Below are 22,182 nucleotides of genomic sequence, written 5' to 3'. Positions count from 1 at the left end.
CTGCAAAACAAAGGTAAAATTTCAGTTTTACATTTTTTAACGTTTTTTTTTTTTGCCTGAATGCTTTAGCATATTAGTCTATATGATTATTTAAATAATAAATTGTGAAATAAACTCATTGAATACATTCCAATACCACAACAAATTTTCTTATTGCTAATGTCTACACAATGCAATAAAAAAGTAACACATTTTAGTTTTAAAAACAATACTTATTAGTAAGTAACAACAATATGATTTTATACCATAAAGAAGCATGGAAAAAATTGACAGTTTACTGCACTGACCTGTCTGAAATGCCTTTCAATTAGAGCAGAAGCCCCAGGACTGCCGTTCTTATATACCGCATCTCTGCTTTATCAGCAAAAGCACCCCACTTGATTTGGTCATGAATGCTTGACACCTTGCTGCTTGATATCAAAGCAGTCAGAAATAAACAAACACTTCTGTTTCATGTTTCATATAATATAATACCCTTAAGTGCATGTTTATTTTGAGAATATTTAATTAAAATTATAATAATATTTCAACTCTTTACAGAATTATCAAAATGGTTGCATTTCATTTTAACAATTTGTAAAAAACATCATAAATTTCTCATGATTTTGATCATTCCTCATATGAAACAGTACATGTTTTATCCATTTATTTAATATAAAAATACATTATGATTATTGATAAATGTCACCTTTTTTTAGTCTCCCCTCCCCCTTCCCATAAAGCAGTGCCTCCATTGTGTGAATCCCGATGAGAAAAATGTGTGTAAAGATTCTTTTTTTTATATGCTCTTAATTTTAATACAACAGTGAAAAATAAAGTTTTAGATTCATAGAAGGATTGGGATGCCAATGGTGTTTAATTACTTTGACATAAAAGTCCATGGCATCTGAAATAATATTCCAGTTGATGGGCTTTCCATTTGCACTGGATAAGTGTTGTGTATCTCTGTGGAATGAAATTTATGCAGAATTGGCAGCTCACATCATTTCACACCAGGCAAAAGGTAATAAAATAATTTGTGACAGTTGAAGACAAGCTAATAACCTGTGTCTAATTGTTATTTTGATCAAAATGCGGACTGCAAAACAATTTCTAAAGAGCAGGCAACCTGGGAACATATCCAGAATTGTCTATAGCTGCCAAGTTTAGCGTGGACTTGGCTTATAATTCTCTATCTGGCAGGTAACGGTGATGGTGTTACTGTGCTCCGAAATAAATCCAGCTTTGGCAGAGAGCCCTGAGTCATGTTTGTCATAGAGAGAACTATTTATTTATAGGACAGATTTAGAAATGTTGTTAACACCATAACCTAACTCTAAAGAGGCTAGTAATATGAATTTTGCATCTAAATTTTTCTTTTTTGTTCAAATTTTTTGATTAGTCAAAGAATAGAATTCTTTTTCATTTTATTTTCCCAGATATCTAGAATTCATGCTACTTTTAATCTAGCTCTAAGGAGAAATGTCAGCACAGGATATGACATTTACATGCGGCAATACGAGTGGTGTAAGGGTATTTTAAATTTTTTTTAAGCACAGGATCACACAAGGCACAGACGCAGTTCTGGGGTTTTCTTAAAATATATAATTACAATAAAAATATACACAGCCTTCCTGGACCTACCAGACTGGGTCAACAATTGGGGAGGGATACCAGAAACAACAACACACCCCAAACACGTGCACCATGCCACACGGCAGTGTAGGGACGGGAAAGTCCAATCCAGGAATCACAGCACAATGGAGGACCACACCTCCCTCTGTAACCCCGTTATTGCAGGGGATGGCTCTAAAATAGATTAAAAAAGGAGGGAGAGTAGTCACCACCGGATAGCCTTCTGTTTGCATAGAGGCAGTAGCCGATCAGGAGGGCGATTAGACAGGAACAGGCAACCATCATAGATGCAAACAAGATAAAAATCTGCCTCAGAAATACAAAAGCAACGCAAGGCTGGGCCAAGCAAAACAGGGCAAAGCAAAGCAGGGCAAGGCAAAATATCAGGAGCTCCCAGTCCGACCCGTCTGTCCGTCCTGAACAATCACATGTCCTTTCAAGTGCAGTGCACAGGGAACCCTTGTGCTACAGCTTCATACACCAGGGTTTCAGGTGCCCACTGAATGTGCCCGGAACCTGAGGCACAGTAAGGCGTCCCCTCTTCAGAGTGCAGTATGGCAGGCACAAAGCAACTCTTCCTTTATAATCTGTGTCACACCCCGTTGGCAATCAGAAAAATTGCCCCCACCTGGTTTATCGTCAACCCGACAATAGATTAAAAAACATGTACCAAACTTTCAATTGCCTAAAGCCCACAGACAGCAGGAGAAAAAAAATCCAAGTTGATCCACTGAGACTCAAAAGCAGGGAAAAAATAACAGGCCTGCAGGAAGCTCGACCTTGACAGCTTTAACCATGCTGGAAACCCTGCTCCTGAAGAGCAGTGATTATCCTCACTGTTCCGCTTGGGACCCAATGAACCTTACCCCACATCTTCACAACAAGAGGGCTTCCCTCTTGCCTCCAAACCTGGTAGCATTGTTGCAAGGCCACCAGCAAGGGGTTTCAGACACCTGCAAAGGGGTGAGCATGGGCAAACCATGCTGAATGAATAGGTCATCATAACAGCCAAGGAGATTCATTACAACACCTCAGGCTTACTTAAGGGCTCCTAGGGTGGTTTTAATCACTAATATCTTGTATCGAGACCTTATCTTTCCACAAAGGTCAGTCTCCAGTCCCAAAATAGCTAATCATAACGGATGGCTAACTCATTTGTTGCCCTTCACCTTAACTATGGGCCCAACCAAAGCTTTTCAGGGTTTTGGTTGTCTTAGATGCTTCTGGAAGAAATTGTGATGTAGACACCATGGATCCAGTGTCTAACCACACCACTGGTTTCCCACCCAGGGCTAACTTCAGGTGGGACAAAGAGATCTCGCCCTTTGCTATTGTGAGCCCTAAGATTAACCCGCCAAGCTTTGACTCAAAAGCTTGGTGGGCATTGGTTTTCCAAAGCTAACTCAGCATTCTTGGTGGACTGCTCGACCAAGGGGGTACACCAGGGTGGTGAAACAACTCTAGCTTCCTCTTGAGCTTTTCCCTCCAAGTGGCCATATGGAAAGGGCACCTGATCTGCAGTGTTCATCTGGTGGGCCCACATACACCTATGGTTCTACCAGCTACTCTGCAAATTCTACCCCAGTTCTGCCTTGAGTTATAGGGCATTTCTGATCTCTAAGGATATCCAGTACTTTGGTTACTAAAATACCATTACTCAAACTTGGGGTGGGTCCAACAGAAGGAGCCATGCCACAACCTGGCACTGCAGTGGCTTGTTCCTGCAGTGGCTTGTTCCTGCTGCGACCTTGCACAGTCACCCCTCAACCGGATCACCAGTTCCTGCAACTCCTTTACCTGTACCTCCATAATCTCTTGTGGACACGCAAACCCACTGCTGCTTTGCCTGCAAATTAACTCAAAATAAAAAAATAGTCAACTGCTCACTCCAACAATGAAACACTTAAAAAAAGTTAAAAAGAACTAAGTCTGTGCTCAAGTGTGAATGATCCTGCCAAAAACGCCAAGTGTGGCACCTTGAGCAATCACACAAGTAACACAGACGTTGTTCTGGGGTTTTCTTAAAATATATTATTTATTACAATAAAAATATGCACAGCCTTCCTGCACCTACAAGACCGGGTCAACAGGTGGGGAGGGATACCAAAAACAATAACACATCCCACACATGCGCACCATGCCACACAGCAGTGAAGGAACAGGGAAGTCCAACCCAGGAATCACAGCACAATGGAGGACCACACCTCCACCTGTAACTTGGTTCTTGAAGGGGAAAACTCTAAAATAGATTAAAAAAAAAAGGATAAAATGCACAGACACTCACGCATTCACACAGGACTATAAAAAGTGGTTAAAATTGATGGTCGTCTTCACAATAGTCCTGGATGGTCACTGACTTTTCTTCACCTCAGTGGCAACACCCAGCAGCACTGCACACTCCTGGATACCACAGTGGTCTGCTGACCAAGGTGGTGCAATGATGCCTTTCAGTGCCTGGGTCCAGAGTTCAGTGGACAGAAGTGGCAAACACTTCCCAAGCCAACAACCAACGAGGGAGAGTAGTCACTGCCATCTGTTCTGCCGTCCGTGCAGCGGCCGGTCACGAGGGCAACTAGACAGGAACAGGAAACCATTATGGATGAAAACATGATAAAAACCTGGCTCAGAAATACAGAAGCAAGGCAAGGCCGGGCCAATCAAAACAGGACAAAGCAGCAGGGGCTCACGGTCCGACCTGTCTGTGCGCCCTGAACAATCACACGCCCTTTCAACTGCAGTGATCAGGGAACCCTTGTGCTACAGCTCCATACGCCAGTGTTTCTGGTTCCCACTGAGTGGGCCCGGAGCCTGAGGCACAGTGAGGCGTCCCCTCTTCAGAGTGCAGTGTGGCAGGCACAAAGCAACTCTGCCTTTATAATCTGTGTCACACCCTGTTGGCAATCAGGACAATTGCCCCCACCTGTATAGCAGGTGCACCCAAATCATCCTGCTACATAAACAACAACCAAAATGGCAATATGGCAGAACTCCACTATTACTTTTGCATGTTTACATAAAACTGTAGAACTGTCTTTTAAGTATTGCTGCAAAAGGTTTCTTGCTTTTCTGTACATATTTCTCCTAATAGGACTTTTATGTTTTTATTGTCTTTATCAGTTTTCAGGTCGTGGTACAAATAAAAACCAATGCCCTTACATCAATGATACTTTGTCTGCGTGTCAATTGAGTAAAATCTTTAGGTCCTATTTCTTGTTAAAAGTATTCATGTATATAACTCTTACTAGCTTTATACTGCCTAGTATTGTAGGAGTTTTGGTAACTTTAATAGACTTCTTTGCTGTTTGTATTTGTCTGTCACTGCAGGAAAAGACTCTGACTCACTGCTAATTTCAACATGATCAAAAAGTGCTGGACAGCCAATATGACTGTATTGATGGTGTTTTCCTTCAAAATAGCACGTATTGCATATATTCTTGTTTTTTAAATATCTTCTAAGAATTAAAGCTACAATGGTTGGGTAGTAATTTTGGTGATTTTTTTTTGTACTGGTGCTTTTACTTTTTATGTTTTTCTTCTTTTAAATTACTTTGTTTAATGAATGTTATTAGCTAAGTCAATTACCTGAAAACTTTGGGAATTTATAGATAAAAAACACTTTACTTGTTTAGATCTTTTGTGGAAAAATATTTCCTTTTACTTAAGCAGACATGATACAAAAGCCAAAAATGTTTTCCATACCGGCAGTTAGTGTTGCATTGTTGGTCACTTATTAGATTGTCACTCACTAACTTCTTAGAGTTTCTGGGTTGTGTTATAAATACAAGATGAAGCCTGACTTCTGTGCACTTTGACCTCCAAGGGGGCAAAGGGTCAAGGGTCTTGCTTGCTTTCTCTCTCATTGACGTCAAAGAGGGCTAAAATACCTCTGAATTGCTGGCTGTCTCACCTTTTTTTTTTACCAGTTTTTTATTAAGTTCTTCAGAAAATCAAATTACATACATACATACATAAATATAGACAGAAATGCAGATATACAGAAATGCACACATACAAAGATACAAACATTAAAATCATCATTGTTTGATGGAAATTAACACAAGAATTATATCTTCTGAGAGTTAGAATATCTTCTTTATGTTTGCATTTATGTGGGTAAACCTTACACCCACATCTACTACCTTAATTTCCCACTTTAGTTGAATACCAAACTTAATATTTTCAACTATGAATGAAAAAGCATGAAAAACTAGGATTGATAAGACATGAATCCCTGCTTCTAATTAGAATGGTAAAATCTTAAAAATCATATTATTAGTTTTAAAATGAATTAGTAGTTATTGGTTTGACAATTTAAAAAAAGAGTGTTGCCTATTTGTAAACTAAATGTTGGTTAATTAATCTAACATCCTTTCTTAATGTTTTTCAGTTTGTTTAGTTCCAGTTTCGTTAGTTTGGGTTTGCTTGTGGCTTTGGTCCCAGTTGGTGTCCATACCGAGCCTCCAGAGTCTGTTCTCGAAATCAAGGCCACCTGGAAGTACCAAATGTCGCAGTTCCTCAGGTAGGTGGATCCATGGGTGGACTCATCAAAGCTATCGCTTTACCCTGTCCTGCCCAATCGCCCTTTTTCGGAACGTTGTTGAGTTGGGCGGAGGTGACATGCCCGACCCACTTTGGGCTTCGTTTTCACCATTCAGAAATCTATGAGTGATGTCGGATACTATCAATGTCGTGTTTTGTATGTTTGTGGTTCATGCATCTCTGAGAGAGTGACTATCTTTATTTGAGGCACAAAAAAGCAGATAAATTGGACATTTCTAAGTAGTTTATAACAGGTTTTACAGTTTTTACAGTATATCTAACCCTGAAAATGACTACTGAATGTGGGACAGGGCCAATCATATGAATGTAATAATTTGCTCAGAACTCATGCCTCAGTTGCTTATTTTTTCTACATACTGTCCTACCTTTAGTTAAGAAAGCTGAAATATAACTCAGGATGAGAATTTTGTCAAACAAGCATAAACTTGCTGACAATCTTGTGGTGGCACAGTGAATATAGAGTCCCCATCTACTGTAAATGTGACACTTGTAAATGTTAGACGGTCAAGGTTTTGACGACATTGTTGAAATACATTCAAGCTTTAAATATTGCAACTGAAATTTAAATGTAAACCTTTGACATAAACCACACATTTGAATAATACATACTATTATCAATGGTATTTGTCATTAGCCATATTAAAATTAAGTATTATGACTCCCCAACATCACTTTTATGGCATACACTTGGTGTACCTGAAGCACAAAAGCTTTTGTACACAGGATCAGAATAGCTTTCATTAAAGTATTAAATTTGGCAACCCTCCAAAATGAATACCTGTTGATTTAAAAAAATAAATATATAGCCGGAAAATGAAACAGCAGCTCTCCAAAATAACAGAAGGTGAAAATGTATGGTCTGTTAAAAAAAAAAAAATCTGTAAATCAAAAATGTTCTATGTTTTTCTAAAAACTTAGTTTTTGTTAAAGGTATTCTTTATGTTGATCTTTACATATTGTATATACATGGAAAGAGAGAAAAAGCAGTGGAAACTAGAGTTCTTCAAAAATGTCTGTAATGTTGTTTACTAGAATAATTGGCTGGCTTTTACAGAAACAGAACACCGGTCCTCTTAAACTCCTTCTACAAAATAGGAATGAGCAGTGCTGTGGGGGAGATATCATGTTTTGCAGCTGCCTGCCTAATTTATTTGATGACCAACCACATTTTCAGACAGGGGCAGAGTAGACTGCATGATCCAAAATAGGACCGTGTCAGCAAGTGTTGTTTCATGTTTCAGGGGTATAAAATGATGACAGATGATCCTCCACAGCATTTAAAAGGGCTCCCACGTAGTTGGCTCATTTCTTCAGTAATGTGTTGCCCCTGTTCTAACCACGACTTTGCATCTTCTTTTACTAGAAGTGCTGTAGCAACTCAATGAATTTGAGGTCTATAGTGCCTGAAAAGTAAGTGTTTGAAGAAAGTGATGCTAAATTGTTTTGTTGTTTTTTGTGCAGTTTGTTTTCCAGTCCAATTGTTGCCTACTGAGAACCTTAACAATATATTTCCCTTTGGCGAATGTTATGTGGCATGCTTTGTTAACTTGGATACGTCACACAAACAAATATCTGCCTCACCTTTAACAGATTATGTCAATGGTAAATAAAAAATTGTGTACTAATTAAAAAAAAAAAAACAACTAATGAAGAAAAGGTATTCACTGTCGTCTTGGGCATTGTGATAACCTAAATTAGGGATGTTGGCAAAATATGCAGTTTTGAAAATTGTGAAAAATATATATTTTGATAACACTTTTATCTTTTGTTCACAGGAAACTATCACAAAGGTATTTCTCTTAGGTTTTTGAAGTCAACCTGGTCTAATGGAAAAAAAACACATGTGGACAACACCTGCCACAGATACCTGATTTATTATTGTCATTTCACTAATTAAAAGTTGTTGAGAAAAACATCTGTGTTTTTTTTAATGAAAATCACACATTTTTAAAATGATGAGTTTTGTGATGATAAACTAAATATGAATTTCTGATTAACACAGGTAAACACCAGCATGAGAAGTAACATTGTAACTATTTTCATTAATTTTCATGAATTATTGTAGATGCAAGTTGTATCTAAAACTAGAACAATGCTAAAATAAATGCAGCTTTATTTAATCTACATTTTGACTAAATGTGGTATATTTTATATAAGCACACCAGTTGTTTTATCAATAAAAAATGGTTATTCAAGACATAAGGTGGGAATAGTTTCATCCAAAAAAGATCTGCAGAAGTAGATTTTTTTGCCATAAGGGCACTTTGTTCTGGAGTTGGAAGTCGTGTTTTTTGTTATGAAAGGACATACCTAAAGTTCAATATTTTTAAAGGGCATGATTAAAATTCACAGACCAACCAACAGCATGAGGCATATAGATTTTTTGTTAGCTAACTGTTTATTAAAAGGACACCGTTTGAGGACAAATCAACAGGTGGTTCATATTTTATGAGCTCTGCCAAATTGTTCCAAACAGATGTTGCCTCTTACTCTTCAGACTGTAAAAAAGAAAATAGACACAGTTATTTAGTAAACAACATTTGCAATTTTAGGAAATCTTTCAGTATTACGCTTGATTAAATTACACTGGGCATACTATCTATGTAAACCTTTATGAATGAAACTATCATTACAAGTTTGCCATGAGATAAAATCATCATCATGTTAATCATAAGAAATCACCTTTCCAGCATCGCGGCTCTTGACTCTCAGCTTGTTGACCTGGGACTCAGCGATGTCAGCACGCTCCTGAGCTTCTTCCAGTTCATGCTGGACCTTTCTGAGCCTGGACATGTGGGTGTTGGCCTGCTCCTCCTGTTTTGTTTTCATAAATATATAAAAAACTTTTATAATATGCTTCTTTCTATAACCTAAATTTGTTTCTGTTACTGCATATATGCATCATTTTTTCAAATGAGATCAAACAGTTTTAACTTACAGCTTCTTCAGCCTGTCTCTTGTAGCCCTTGACTTTAAGCTGCAGCTTGTCAACCAGATCCTGAAGCCTGTTCACATTCTTTTTGTCCTCCTCAGTCTGGATCAATGAAAGATTGAAAAAAATCCATTTACAATGCTACACATATATATAGACTATTTTTCATTTTTGTTGTAAAACTAAGCATGTACCTGATAAGTGAGCTCCTTCACTCTTCTCTCATATTTGCGAACTCCTTTGACCGCATCAGCTCCACGTCTCTGCTCGGCTTCAACTTCACTCTCCAGCTCACGTACCTGTATCAAGATAATACAAAATGTTTTTTTGCTTCTAATCAAGGTAAAATCCTTTCCACAGTTTCTTCTACAAACATGTGAAGCATATTACTCTCATACCCTGGACTCCAGTTTCTGGAGCTGCTTCTTTCCACCCTTCATAGCCAGGTTCTCAGCTTCATCCAGACGGTGCTGCAGGTCCTTCACAGTGACCTCCAGGTTCTTCTTCATCCTCTCCAGATGAGCGCTGGTGTCTTGCTCCTTCTTTAGCTCCTCAGCCATCATGGCAGCCTGTATTAAAAAGTGGAAGCTCACTTAGACTTCTATAAAGATAGAAGTCTAAGTGAGAGAGACAAGAGCTTCTAAAAAATCTTGGAAAGTTGGGAAAAAGGCTTACATCAGTAATGGCCTTCTTGGCTTTCTCCTCTGCATTTCTTGCTTCTTGCACAGCATCATCCACTTCACCCTGAACCTGCACAAGGTCAGCCTCCAACTTCTTTTTAGTGTTCAGAAGACTGGTGTTCTGAAAATAAGAACAATTTGGTTTATTGGGTGTTTCTCAAATCTCAGGTTATCTCCAGTTTTTACTTTTTTAAAATATCAACCTGGGAGTGAAGCAGTCCGACACGTTCGCTGGCATCAACCAGCTCCTGTTCAGCCACTTTGCGTCCTCTCTCTGTCTGCTCCAGAGCGGCTCTCAGCTCCTCAATCTCAGCTAACATCAGACCATTCCTGCGCTCCACCATGGCAACCTGCTCCTTCATGTCATCTTGTGCTCTCAGAGCATCGTCAAGGTGCAGTTGGGCATCCTGATGACAATAATGAAGGTAAGTGAGACAACTCATTTTCTATTTCATGAGGACTTTTGAAAGCTATGAAGAGTCTTCAATCTCACCTTGAGTTGTCCCTGAACATTCCTGAGTTGTTTCTGGGCCTCAGCAGCTTGCCTGTTGGCGTGGCTGAGCTGAATCTCCATCTCATTCAGGTCTCCCTCCATCTTCTTCTTGACTCTCAGGGCATCATTTCTGCTCCTGACCTCAGCATCAAGAGTGCTCTGCATGGATTCAATCACCCTCTGGCTGTTCCTCTTGATCTGTTCCATCTCCTCGTCCTTCTCTGCCAGCTTCCTGTCAATCTCACCTTTGACCTGGTTGAGCTCAAGCTGAACTCTGAGGATCTTGGCCTCCTCGTGCTCCAGAGTGCCCTTGAGATAATTGAAGTTCCAGTAAATTAGTTAAAGATATTTATTACTTTTAAATATAGGTTTCGATCATTTTGACATATCAAGGTAACAAGTACCTCAGCTTCCTCCAAAGCTGTTTGAATTTCGGTCTTTTCGGTCTCCACAGACTTTTTGGATTTCTCCAGCTCATGGATTGTCTTTCCAGTCTCTCCAATCTGTTCAGTCAGGTCTGAGATTTCCTCTGTAGGTAAGGAACATTAAAAAGATTCTGTGAACTGATAAAACTGTTCAATTGTTAGAGCTTAAAATTATTGCCACTTATCAATAGATTTTAAATAGTTTTGCAATAAACATACGCTGCAGGTTCTTGTTCTCCCTCTTCATGGTCTCCAGCTGATCCAGAGCCTCCTCGTAGGAATTCTTCATCTTGAACAGTTCTGTGCTGAGAGAGCGAGCCTCTTTCTGAGCTCCTTCAAGCTCTGCCTGGCTCTCCTCATACTTCTGCTTCCATTCTGCCAGGACCTAGAGTTTATTCATTGATTGAAGGTTTGTTACTGAGGTCAGTTTGTTCCTATAACATGTTTTACTAGTTGTAACTTTCAGATTGACGTTGTACCTTATCAAAGTTTCTCTGTTTCTTGTCCAGGTTTGCAGCAAGAGCATTAGCTCTCTCCACATCAATCATGAGGTCCTCCACTTCACCCTGCAGCCTCTGCTTGGTCTTCTCCAAAGAGGCACACTTGGAGTTCACAGCCTCAATGGACTCCTCAGCATCCTGGAGGCGCTGGGCAAGCTTTTTCCTGCAGCAAATAATATTTTCAATGTTTTGAACAACTAAAATATTTGTAATCTTGATGAAATGATTGAACAGCATTGACTTACTTGGCCTCCTCCAGTTCCTCAGTGCGCTGGATAGCATCAGTCTCATATTTGGTTCTCCACTGAGCCACCTCACTGTTGGCCTTGGACATTCCTCTCTGCAGCTCAGCCTTGGCCTCCTGCTCCTCCTCAAACTGCTCTCTGAGCAGATCGCAGTCATGGCGGGCAGACTGGACAGCATGGGCCAGAGCGTTCTTGGCCTAAAAAATAATTTTACATGTAAGAACACTTTTAGTGGTCACATGTTCTGCCAAATTGCTTTACTTTTGATTTAATTCTTAATTTGTAAAATGGTCATGCCTTCACTTCCTCCTCCACATGTCTCTTCAGTTCCTCAATCTGCTGAGTGAAGGCCTGTTTGCCTCTGGTCAGCTGAGAAACAAGAGCTTCTTTCTCCTCAAGCTGACGAGAAAATTCTCCTGTGGATGTTAAATATGTTTAAGTGAAGTATCCTGAGCAATTTACCATAAATGTTCTTACAGAAATGACTGACCATTTTCTGTCTGAAGTCTTGCCCTCTGTGCATTCAGGTCATTCAGTTGGCGAATATTCTCATCATTTTTGGCCTTGAGCTCACTCAGCTGGTCCTCAACAGTTCTGCACATTTTTTCCAAGTTGCCCTAAAAATACACGTTTAATTTAGAAATTGTATTTTAGATCAAGAAAAGTTAAAAATTAACCAAACAGAAAACCTTTGCTTTGGCAACAGCCTCCATGTTGCTGCTGAGATCATCAATCTCCATCTTGTACTCGCTCTTCTCCTTCTCCAGCTTCTGCTTGACGCGCTGCAGGTTGTCGATCTGCTCTCCCAGCTCTGCAACGCTGTCGGCCTGCTTCTTGCGGAGAGCTGCTGCAGTAGCTTCATGCTGCAGTGTGGACTCCTCAAGATCTCTCCTCAGCTTCTGGAACTCAGCTTCACGCTTCTTGTTCATCTCAATCTGAGCAGCTGTTGCACCTCCAGCTTCTTCAAGCCTCTCACTGATCTCCTCAAGCTCCCTGGAGAGATCAGCTCTCTGCTTCTCTACTTTGGCCCGAGCAGCTCTCTCAGCCTCAATCTCCTCTTCCAGCTCCTCAATACGAGCCTAAAATTACAGTCCATAAAGATATTTTCAAGGTGTCTTTAAAAACATTTTTTAACACTATTGAGGACAAAAGTATAAATGGCAAAAGTTTTTTTAACCTGAAGTTCCTTGATCTTCTTCTGCAGCTGAGCACCAAGGGATTGTTCATCCTCGATCTTGCTCAGAAGCTGACTGATTTCAAAGTCCTTCCTGTTCACAAAGTGATTAAAAAGGATCACTAGTCACAGTTTTGGATCAATTCTAAATATTTATAAAGTATTGTTAAAACTATGTTCGCTACATACATGCATTTACTATTTGCAGATGTAAGAACATAATGTTGCTTAAAAACAAGTTTTTTCTTCTTCTGTTCAGCTAATTTATATGGCTGGACATGAATTAATATGACTGAATGCATAAAGATACTGTAGTTGTTGTTTCCAAATGTTTCCCTTAAACTTTTAAAATAACAAAATAACTACGTTTTTCTAATTATATAACATGTTATACTCAGTTCTAAAAAATATCATACTTTTTAATCTTTTCATCAGACTGCTGCTTGTCATTTTCCAGATCCATTATGGATTCCTGGGCTAGTTTCAGATCTCCTTCCAGCTTCCTCTTGGCTCTCTCAAGATCCATGCGGAGCTTCTTCTCTTGCTCCAATGAACCTTCAAGCTATCAGAATAGATATTTAATTGTTGAATAACTTCCTCAAATGATCAACTTCAGCCAATTTTACAGGTCCATTGTTTGTCTTACATCATCCACTTGCTGTTCCAGCTTTGTCTTGGCTTTGGTCAGAGTGTTGACTTTGTCTTCCTCTGCCTGGAGATCATCCAGTGTTTGTTGATGGGCCTCTTGGAGGGCTTTCTTCTCCTTGGTCAGCTTGGCAATGGACTCATCTTGAGAAGCCATTTCCTCTGTCAGGTTTTTAACCTTGGATTACCATAAAAGCAAAATGTATTTTTGAAATATATACATTTAAACAATATCAGTTTGTGACGTGTACATCAGTTTAACATGAACCTTGTTCTCAGTGGCATGTTTCTCCTTCTCCACTTTAGCCAGGGTGAGCTCCAAGTCATCAATGTCCTTCTTCAGCTCAGAGCATTCATCCTCCAGCTTCCTCTTCTTGGCAGTCAGCTCAGCATTGATTTCCTCTTCATCCTCCAGTCTCTCGGTCGTCTCTTTGAGTTTGGCCTCCAGCTGGATTTTGCTCTTAATGAGTCCCTCACACCTTTCCTCAGCATCCCCGAGATTCTCCACTTCCTATGATTACAGACAAGTGAAATCCATGTTCACAACAGCAATAGTAAATACATTAAAATTCCATTTTTATTTGTCAACTATGTTTATTTGCACACACAGTAACTTCTAACTTCTTATTTTAGTTTGCAGCTACTTCTAACTTACAGCAGCCACTTGAAGCTGGAGGTCGTTCTTCTCCTGCAGCAGAGAAACCATTTTCTCCTCCAGTTCCTTCTTCTTGGCCAAAGCAGCAGCCAGGTCAGATGTCATCTTCTCATAGTTTCCTTTCATCTCCTGCAGCTCCTTCTCAGTCTCAGCGCTCTTCAGCAGAGGCTTGATCTTGAAGTAAAGCTTGAGCCATGGCCAGTTCTTCACATTCATGAAGGAGCGGATGTTGTACTGAATGGAGTAGATGGACTCTCTGTGCATGAATGCAAAAAGTATGTTTTATTTTATAACTGTGCCTTTTAAAATAAATTATTGGATCTCAATTGAATATTTAATGATCCTACCTCCTCTGCATCATCTTAACAAACTCCTTCCTCATAACATATCCTCTGCAGAGAGCCTGAGTCATGGTCACCAGTGAAGCCAGTTTCTCATCTCTCATCTCCTCCAACTGACCCAGTAGACCAGCTTTGAAGAACACCTGTGTAAGTTAAAGTGACACATGGGTTATACTAATGGAATTGGATGTTTAATAAAATGTATTTTTAAATGTTTTAATCTATACCTTAGTGTGTCCAAACTTGTACTGAGTGTGGTCAACATCAATAGACCCAAGCAGCTTCTCGGAAGCTTTCTTGTTGTCAATGAACTGTCCCTCAGGGATGACACTGGCATTCAATACTTTGTATCTATTCAATGAAATAACATGTGGTTTTATTACTGTTCATACTCTTTAGTTGTCTAAAATCCTTCACTTTCACATAATTTTAGAAATTTACCTCTGCTTGAAGTCACCATAGAGGATTCTGCTGGGGAAACCCTTTCTGCAGATTCTGATTCCCTCCAACACACCGTTACACCTCAGCTGGTGGATGACCAAGAAGTTCTCCATAAGACCTGAAAAAGAAGAGAACATGAATTTTAACTTCTTTTTTTTCACTAAAATCATAAAAAATTATATCAAACAACAGTTCTGCAGATTTTTTACCTGGAGTTTTTGATTCATTTGGAATCAGGCAACGCACAAAGTGGGGATGAGTGCTCCTCAAGTTGGTCATCAATTTGCCCAAGTTCTCCTGTGGAGACGGGACACAGCAGGTTATTCATTTTTGTATGTTAGCAAATTTTTATATCCTGTTATAGCTCATGTTAGCACACATACCCTGAAAAGAGCGGACACTGTCTGGAAGGACCCACCCTTCTTCTTGCCACCCTTCTTGCCACCACCACCAGCAGCATCTAATAAGATTATCAAGGTTTTTTAGTATTAGTAACTTCTCAAGATTCATGACAGAAAAAAACCTAGACCTTAAAAGAATGAACTTTTTTACAAAAAAAAATCACCATATATCTCCTTTTCGAGTTAAAACTTGTGATTTAAGAGGTTTCCTGACATTAGCATCAGATATACTGCACCCTTTTTTACATTTACAACCATATCAAATCAGTGGGGAAAGATACATTGAATTAATAAAACTGTCGCCAATATTATTTTTTAGAAATAAATTATGCCAATAAATCTTTAGTCAGATATTGGTTTGGATACCTGTTTTCTACTATTTTGACCTAGTTTAATGAGCATACGTTTATTTATATTTCCTTTTTTTTACCTTCAGCTGATGCATGGGCCGCATACAGGAAGGCCAGAAGCTTGTTTGAAGACTTCTGGTAGAGCTGCACCACTGAGTCGTTCAGTGGGTCCTTGTTCTTGTCCAGCCAGCCACTGATGTTGTAATCTACTGTTCCAGCATAGTGGACTAGGGAGAAGTGAGCTTCAGCTTTTCCCTTTGCTGGTTTAGGCTTCTCAAAGGCTTTGGTCTTGCCAAGATGCTGATCATGCAGCTTGTTCTTGAAAGTTGTATCAGAGGCTTTGGGGAACATGCACTCCTCTTCAAGGATGGAGAAGATACCCATTGGCTTGAAAGAAAGAATGGTTATTTCCTGTTAAAACTTTTGTTCACCAAAAGTAGTGACCATTTTCATATGTATGCAGCTTAAGAAAGTTACCATACCTTCTCAATAAGCTCAATGCAGGCAGCCAAGTCCATGCCAAAGTCAATGAACTCCCATTCAATGCCTTCTTTCTTGTACTCCTCTTGCTCCAGGACAAACATGGTGTGGTTGAAAAACTGTTGCAGTTTCTCATTGGTGTAATTGATGCAGAGCTGCTCCAAACTGTTGAACTGTAATGACATTTAGTGGCAGATTTTAATGGCTTGAACTCCAGCACTTGTTATACTTCATTCAGATATTCTGCTACTCACATCAAAGATCTCAAAGCCAGCAATGTCCAGCACTCCAATGAAGAACTGTCTTGGCTGCTTTGTGTCCAACATCTCATTGATGCGGATGACCATCCACAAGAACATTTTCTCATAGACAGACTTGCACAGAGCACTGACAGCATTGTTGACCTAGAACATACAGATATATATTCAGTAGGTGCTCAATTTCTTGTCGATGACCGCATTACATTTTTATAAATACCTGTGGGACGGTCTGACCTTTGGTGACCATCTCATTTCCGACTTTAACTCTTGGGTAGCACAGAGCTTTCAGCATGTCAGCTGAGTTCATGCCCATCAGGTAGGCGATTTTATCAGCCACTGATGGAAAGAAAAATTATTGTGTGGATGAAAAAAGATATGTTTTCTATCTGACATTTGGAGAACAGTGGTAGTTTGTCAGTTACCCTCAGTGCCGTCAGGTTCAGCCTGCTCCTCTCGCTGCTTCTGCTTAAACTTCATGTTACCATGATGCATCACAGCACCAGTCAGCTTGTAGATGCCCAACTTTTCCTCAGCATTAAAGCCCAAAATATCAATGGCAGTCTGCATTACACACAACAAGTGGAGTATTCATATTTGTGGTTTTTGATCATTTTTTAAATGTAATTTTAGTATGAGTCATTTCAGAAAAAGTATTTGTTTTACATCAGTTGCAATGAACTCCTCCACGTCATTGATGCTCTTGACAGTGATTTCACCCTGGCTGATCATTGGGAAGTCATAGGGGTTGGTGGTGATAAGGAGAGCCTCTAAAAGAGAAAATACAAAAGTTTAGAGAGTTTTTAGATGAGGTTTAGTTTCTGTATCCACGTTTTATGATGATATACCCAGGAGCTCAGGTTTGTGGCCTGTCATCAGCTGGTAGAAGATATGGTAGCTCCTCTCAGCAGACAACTGGAAGGTGACACGAGACTTCTCCAGCAGATCTGGAATCAACCAGTTAGAAGACAATTTGTATTTCTGAAATACAGCTTAATTACAGAAATGCATATCAGAGACCAATAGAGACTATATTTCATGCCACTTGTTGACTGTTGACTTACAAGTTTCAATATCAGCTGAAGCCAGTTTTCCACTGGAACCAAAGTGAATCCTGATGAATTTACCCTGAACAACATAGTGATAAACATTATTTTCTGTAGCAAGAAAGTGACTGACATTCTCAAAACGTCAGATTTATCCAAACACTTACAAAACGGGAGGAGTTGTCATTCCTCACAGTCTTGGCATTACCATAAGCCTCCAGCAGAGGGTTGGCAGCAACAATCTGATCCTCAAGGGAGCCCTGCAAGGATACAGTATATTTTTACATTACTGCATATGTGTGTGCAATTAGTTATAGTAAAGCAATCATAGACCAATTAAGTATCTTTACCTGTATTTTTCCAGAGGTTTGCTGCTCCTTCTTTCCACCAAGGGCAGCAATTGTTGCAAAGTACTGGATGACACGCTTGGTGTTGACAGTCTTCCCTGCACCAGATTCTCCACTGGGGTACACATTTCACATTTTATACCTTTAGGGTAAGTTTGTTTAAAGTTTACAAAGAACCTATATTTAAATTCTTTTAATACTCACGTAATCAGGACAGACTGGTTCTCACGATCTAAAATGATAAATGGTAATAGGTCAATGGCGTATACTTATAGAGCTTTATCTTCTTTGATTTCCTAACGCACTTAACAGTCTGATTTACCGAAGAATGTGTCCCACACACATTCACACACTGATGTGAATGTGTAAAATGTATAAATATATGCATTATCAATTATCCGATTTTCATTGTTTTTGAGTAAATGTTCAACAGTAGCTTATATGACTTTTTTGTTCTTACCTGTGAGCATGAACTGATAGGCATTATCAGAAATGGAGAAGATGTGGGGTGGAGCCTCAATCCTCTTCTTTCCTCTGTATCCTTGCACAACAACTGCGTCATACACAGGAAGCCACTTGTATGGATTCACAACCACGCAGAACAACCCAGAGTAGGTCTGTGAGGGAAAAAAAAAACTTTGTTTTAGATAAAAAAAAGGAAACAGTTCAAAGTACTTTCATAAATAAACTAAAACACACATAGATCATCCATGATGCATAACGCTCTTTGAGGTTATACAGCACAGAGGGCTCATTAAGATGGGTCATCATGGCCATGTCCTCCATCTTATCAAACTTTGGAGGGTTCCTGGGATGGATGTCATCCTCTTTTACAGTGACAGTCTGAAGATAAAAAATAAGAAAAAAAGTTTTTTTTGTGTTATTCAAAAATACATCACATCTCATTATAAGAATACATCCACTTTGAAATTTAGATGAAATTGCTATCATCGTCCCAGAAAACAAAAGCAAACTGACATTGGTTGAAAAAAAAATCTTAAAAGCATTCTAAATATACTGTTTAAATGGCTTAATAACGTTAACTGAATTTATTTAGGATCTATTCAGTTTAGTGCATGGAGTACCAACACAACCACAGCTAAAGAGAGTGATAAGGATTATCAGTTAAAAAGGGCTTCAAAATAAACGTTATGAGCTAGAAAAGAATAAATTATATACAGAGATACATAATATTTATAATTGATAACAAAACTGATTAATCATATTTCTACGCTAAAAAATGAGGTCAACATTGTCCTACCTTCCCTCCATCAGTCTCCACAGTAGCTTTGCCACCCTCCTTTTTGATTAGTTTCCCCTTGACATACATCTCGTCTGCATCAACCACAAAGTAGGCTGTTTTGGCATCAAATGGTGCTGCCTGAGCCTCAATTCTCTCCCTCTCTGGCTTCCGGAGGAAGATGGCTGCTGGGCCATACTGCTCCATCTCTGCGTCCGTGCTCATGATGGCACTTTTGACTAAAGAACAAACATCAAAATCAAATGTAAAAATATGTAATTTTAATATATTTTTTTGTACGTATTGTTTTGTTACCTCAGACCACCCCAAGAGAAAATAAATGACACAGTCCTGGTTGGTTTCCTTTGATGCTATATTAAAAAAGAAAAAAAAAAAAAGAAAGAAAAAACACAATTTCAGAAACTTAATACACCAAAACCAGTCAAGCAGTGATAAGACATTAATGAAAACAATAAACAACATTTATTTTGTTAAACTTTTTTTTATCTTCTTTTCACTATTAGTGAAAATTATACTATTTCAAGGTGTAATCCATGGTAATGTAGGAAGCATGCTGATATTGCAACAACATGGGCAAAAATGGCCAAATGTTTTTATATGGAATCTTTTTGGGAGAAATTACTCCATCTAAAACACATCAGTTTAAAATACACAGATTTGGGAATGCTTGGGTAATTCTGTCAAGTGCCTGTTGCAGAAAGCTAGAAAACAGAACAGATCACACTGGATACACTTACCTGTGATGGGAGCCTATCAGTTCAAGCAGAAGTGCAAAGCTGCCTCATTTATAGAGGGTGGGAGTGCCCGGTCAGCAGGAGCAGCTCCCTGGTTTTGGTCATGAACTCTCATCATCCTGTTGCTTATTTTGTGGTAGCGATGCTTATGAAGGAGATACTCATAATTCTTAGTTACTACCACTATAAAATGTATTTTGATATGATCATAAGGCTTGTAATTTAAATGTATTTAGCTTTGACATGAATTGGTAAAAGCAAAATGCTGTATACTAAAATACTTGTCAGATAGAAACTGGAACTTAGACTAGAGTTTTTGGAAAAGTTTCTAATACTGTTCTTTTTTTTTTTTTTTTTGCAAACAGAAGTTATGTTTAGATTTTAAATAAATGTTTATTTAGGGAAAAATAATGTTCAATTTTAAACAAATAAAATCTCATTTAAAGTTACTGCCTCTGATCTTCTAAAATGTCCACTTGCAAGCTAAGAAAAGATGATCAACCAACATGGTTTTTTGAATTTTTTATTGAATGGTTTGTCTATAAATTTTAAACATTTTTATTGAGTAAAAGTGGGGTTTAAATTAAGATGTGCTGCGATTAACAAAAATCTTTTTATATGAGTGCAGCAGGGCTACAGAAAGTCATTTGAATTCCATGGGTGTTCAGTTGCAGAACACTTGCACATTTGAAATCTTTTTAATGACAGATGGCTAACCATTGAGCAAGAAGCATCACCATCATACCCTCAATTAATAATGATGTTACATTATAATCTGACCAAACATCAAAAGAAGATGTCACTTATTACAAAAAATGTCTATATAATGACTGATTGCTACAGAAGTCCAACCATATACCGCAATACCTGTTATATTTAAGTTTGCTCTTCTACATTTTAAATCAAAATCTATTTACTGTTTTGGTGTCCACAACATTTCATTTGCATTTTTGGCCTATTTTAGATGAGTGAATGATGTTTGAGCATAAAAATGTTTATGGCCAAAAGTTATCTTATTGAGAACTATCCCAAAGTTAAATATTATGTACTTTATGTGTAATATGTCATACTAAATTTAGATGAACACACTGTCTCATATTTGAGTCTAAAAGTGCCAGCACTAATCACCAAAGGGGATATTAGCTGATAAGGAAGGGGTTAAGAGCTGCAGCACTGGTGGATTGTCAGGCTCTAGTAAGACAATATTAAAAGGAACACATAGTGATATAGATTATAGTATTTTATTCACTGTATGACCTCTTAAATTAATGTTTCAGATAACAGGTGGAGAAGACTAGTCCATCACCATATGCACTATATACAAATATATTTAACCCAGAAGCTAACTATTTTGCTTCTTTTCTTGTCAGCATTTTCCCTTGGGATGGCACCAATGTGACTTGAAATCCAAGTAACCTTCCAGAACCAAACACATACATAAAAGTCCACAGTGTGAAGATGATGGACTGATCCAGTAGCAGTCTTAGTCTGCTCCAAGATTCCACATCAAACTTCAGTTACTTCCAAGACACTCAGACTTGCATGACTTGGCAACCATCTAGTACGTAGGCCTATAATATCTTAAATGCAACTCTGTGTAGGAGTGTAGGAAAAGACTCAGCCATTTGTGCAGAATTGGATTAATTAAGAACTTTGTTGATATTTCAGTGGCTTTCTTGGCTTTCCTTTTTGATGAGAACTTGTTTTTTTTATATCATTTATTTAGAAGTCACTAAATCTGACTTGGTCACTTGTCAGGAACTCTCCAATGCAGCAGAAGGTTACAAACTTTACAAGCATCTTGGTACAAGATGTGGTCCGCTGTTGTTTTCAAGTTACGCATAAGCGTGTATTAGAAAGGCATCCTAAATTCCCATCGTGGAACCAACAAAGTCGATTCTGTTTTGGCATTGGATAGGATTCCAGAGAACATTGTTCTTGATTCAAGAGAGGATTAAAGTGAGGTGCACCACATTGCATATTTTTGAGGGTTGTATTGGAAACTGGGCGAAATTCAGTAACATTGAGAAAATACCTTATAATGTAGGCCAGATGTTTACTAACTAAATAATAAAACTCTGTTCTTACTTATAAAAACTGAAATATAAATGTAAGTGTTTGCTGTAGCGTGCAATCTTGTACCCTCTGTAAATAGATGCAAATTAAATCACCTTAATATTAGGCATTACATCATAGTCATGTTTTCACAGGCTATGTAAGCTGATGGAGCTTCAGCTTGGAAAAGTGTCCAAATGTTTGGGGTCTTCAGTTACATGATGCTGACACATCTCATATTCCTGCAATAAAATTAAATATGAGATATTGCCCATAACGGTTCAACTGCCAATTATATATCTCCCTACATGGTCATGAGCTCACACAACGATTTGTCTGACATCAGGCCTAAAATAAGATGGACACAAGGCAAAATGAACTTTCTTCAGACAGCAGCTAAAGGGGTGTGCTTGAACAATTCTAGGAGATATTTGCTGTTTAAGTATGCTGTAGAATATCAAATTTAAGTGCAAAACTTTTAAGACAAACAGGTCAGCCAGAGGAAACAGTGGCGTGTATTTCCTTTGCAAACTAAAGTGTCTTCTT

At 38.6% G+C, this 22,182-nt stretch overlaps 1 protein-coding gene and 1 long non-coding RNA gene across 3 annotated transcripts; one reads left to right on the top strand and one right to left on the bottom strand.

Annotated features, from left to right (window-relative positions):
• Positions 1–5,318: 5,318 nt before the first annotated feature.
• Positions 5,319–8,087, top strand: LOC118599049. Its single transcript, XR_004948325.1, has 2 exons — positions 5,319–7,584; positions 7,950–8,087. It is a non-coding gene; the product is annotated as an uncharacterized LOC118599049 (long non-coding RNA).
• A 464-nt stretch (positions 8,088–8,551) lies between these two features.
• Positions 8,552–19,213, bottom strand: LOC112146865 (myosin heavy chain, fast skeletal muscle). Of its 2 annotated transcripts, none has more exons than XM_024272905.2 (39): positions 18,848–19,051; positions 18,286–18,429; positions 18,047–18,203; positions 17,791–17,818; positions 17,590–17,701; positions 17,407–17,499; positions 17,258–17,321; positions 17,042–17,140; positions 16,860–16,963; positions 16,619–16,757; positions 16,414–16,532; positions 16,191–16,340; positions 15,939–16,109; positions 15,537–15,843; positions 15,089–15,165; positions 14,915–15,002; positions 14,706–14,823; positions 14,492–14,615; positions 14,271–14,407; positions 13,924–14,179; positions 13,537–13,779; positions 13,270–13,446; positions 13,040–13,185; positions 12,627–12,717; positions 12,139–12,528; positions 11,940–12,066; positions 11,747–11,865; positions 11,450–11,646; positions 11,184–11,367; positions 10,924–11,089; positions 10,684–10,808; positions 10,280–10,588; positions 9,990–10,193; positions 9,782–9,907; positions 9,505–9,675; positions 9,301–9,405; positions 9,113–9,208; positions 8,857–8,988; positions 8,552–8,672 (listed from the first exon to the last, which is right to left on the bottom strand). In XM_024272905.2, exons 1-39 carry the CDS (start codon positions 19,049–19,051, stop codon positions 8,661–8,663), a joined length of 5,811 nt encoding a protein of 1,936 aa, XP_024128673.1. In that variant the 3' UTR covers positions 8,552–8,660. The 2 variants fall into 2 exon arrangements, with proteins under 2 accessions (XP_024128673.1, XP_024128672.1); XM_024272904.2 differs by lacking the exon at positions 8,552–8,672 and adding an exon at positions 19,142–19,213 and having other exon boundaries at positions 8,839–8,988; positions 18,848–19,065.
• Positions 19,214–22,182: the final 2,969 nt, after the last annotated feature.

The sequence above is a fragment of the Oryzias melastigma genome, linkage group LG8, assembly GCF_002922805.2.
Source record: "Oryzias melastigma strain HK-1 linkage group LG8, ASM292280v2, whole genome shotgun sequence".
In the NCBI taxonomy this organism is placed as follows: Eukaryota; Metazoa; Chordata; class Actinopteri; order Beloniformes; family Adrianichthyidae; genus Oryzias; species Oryzias melastigma.
This window is presented reverse-complemented; position numbering and strand designations above follow the sequence as displayed.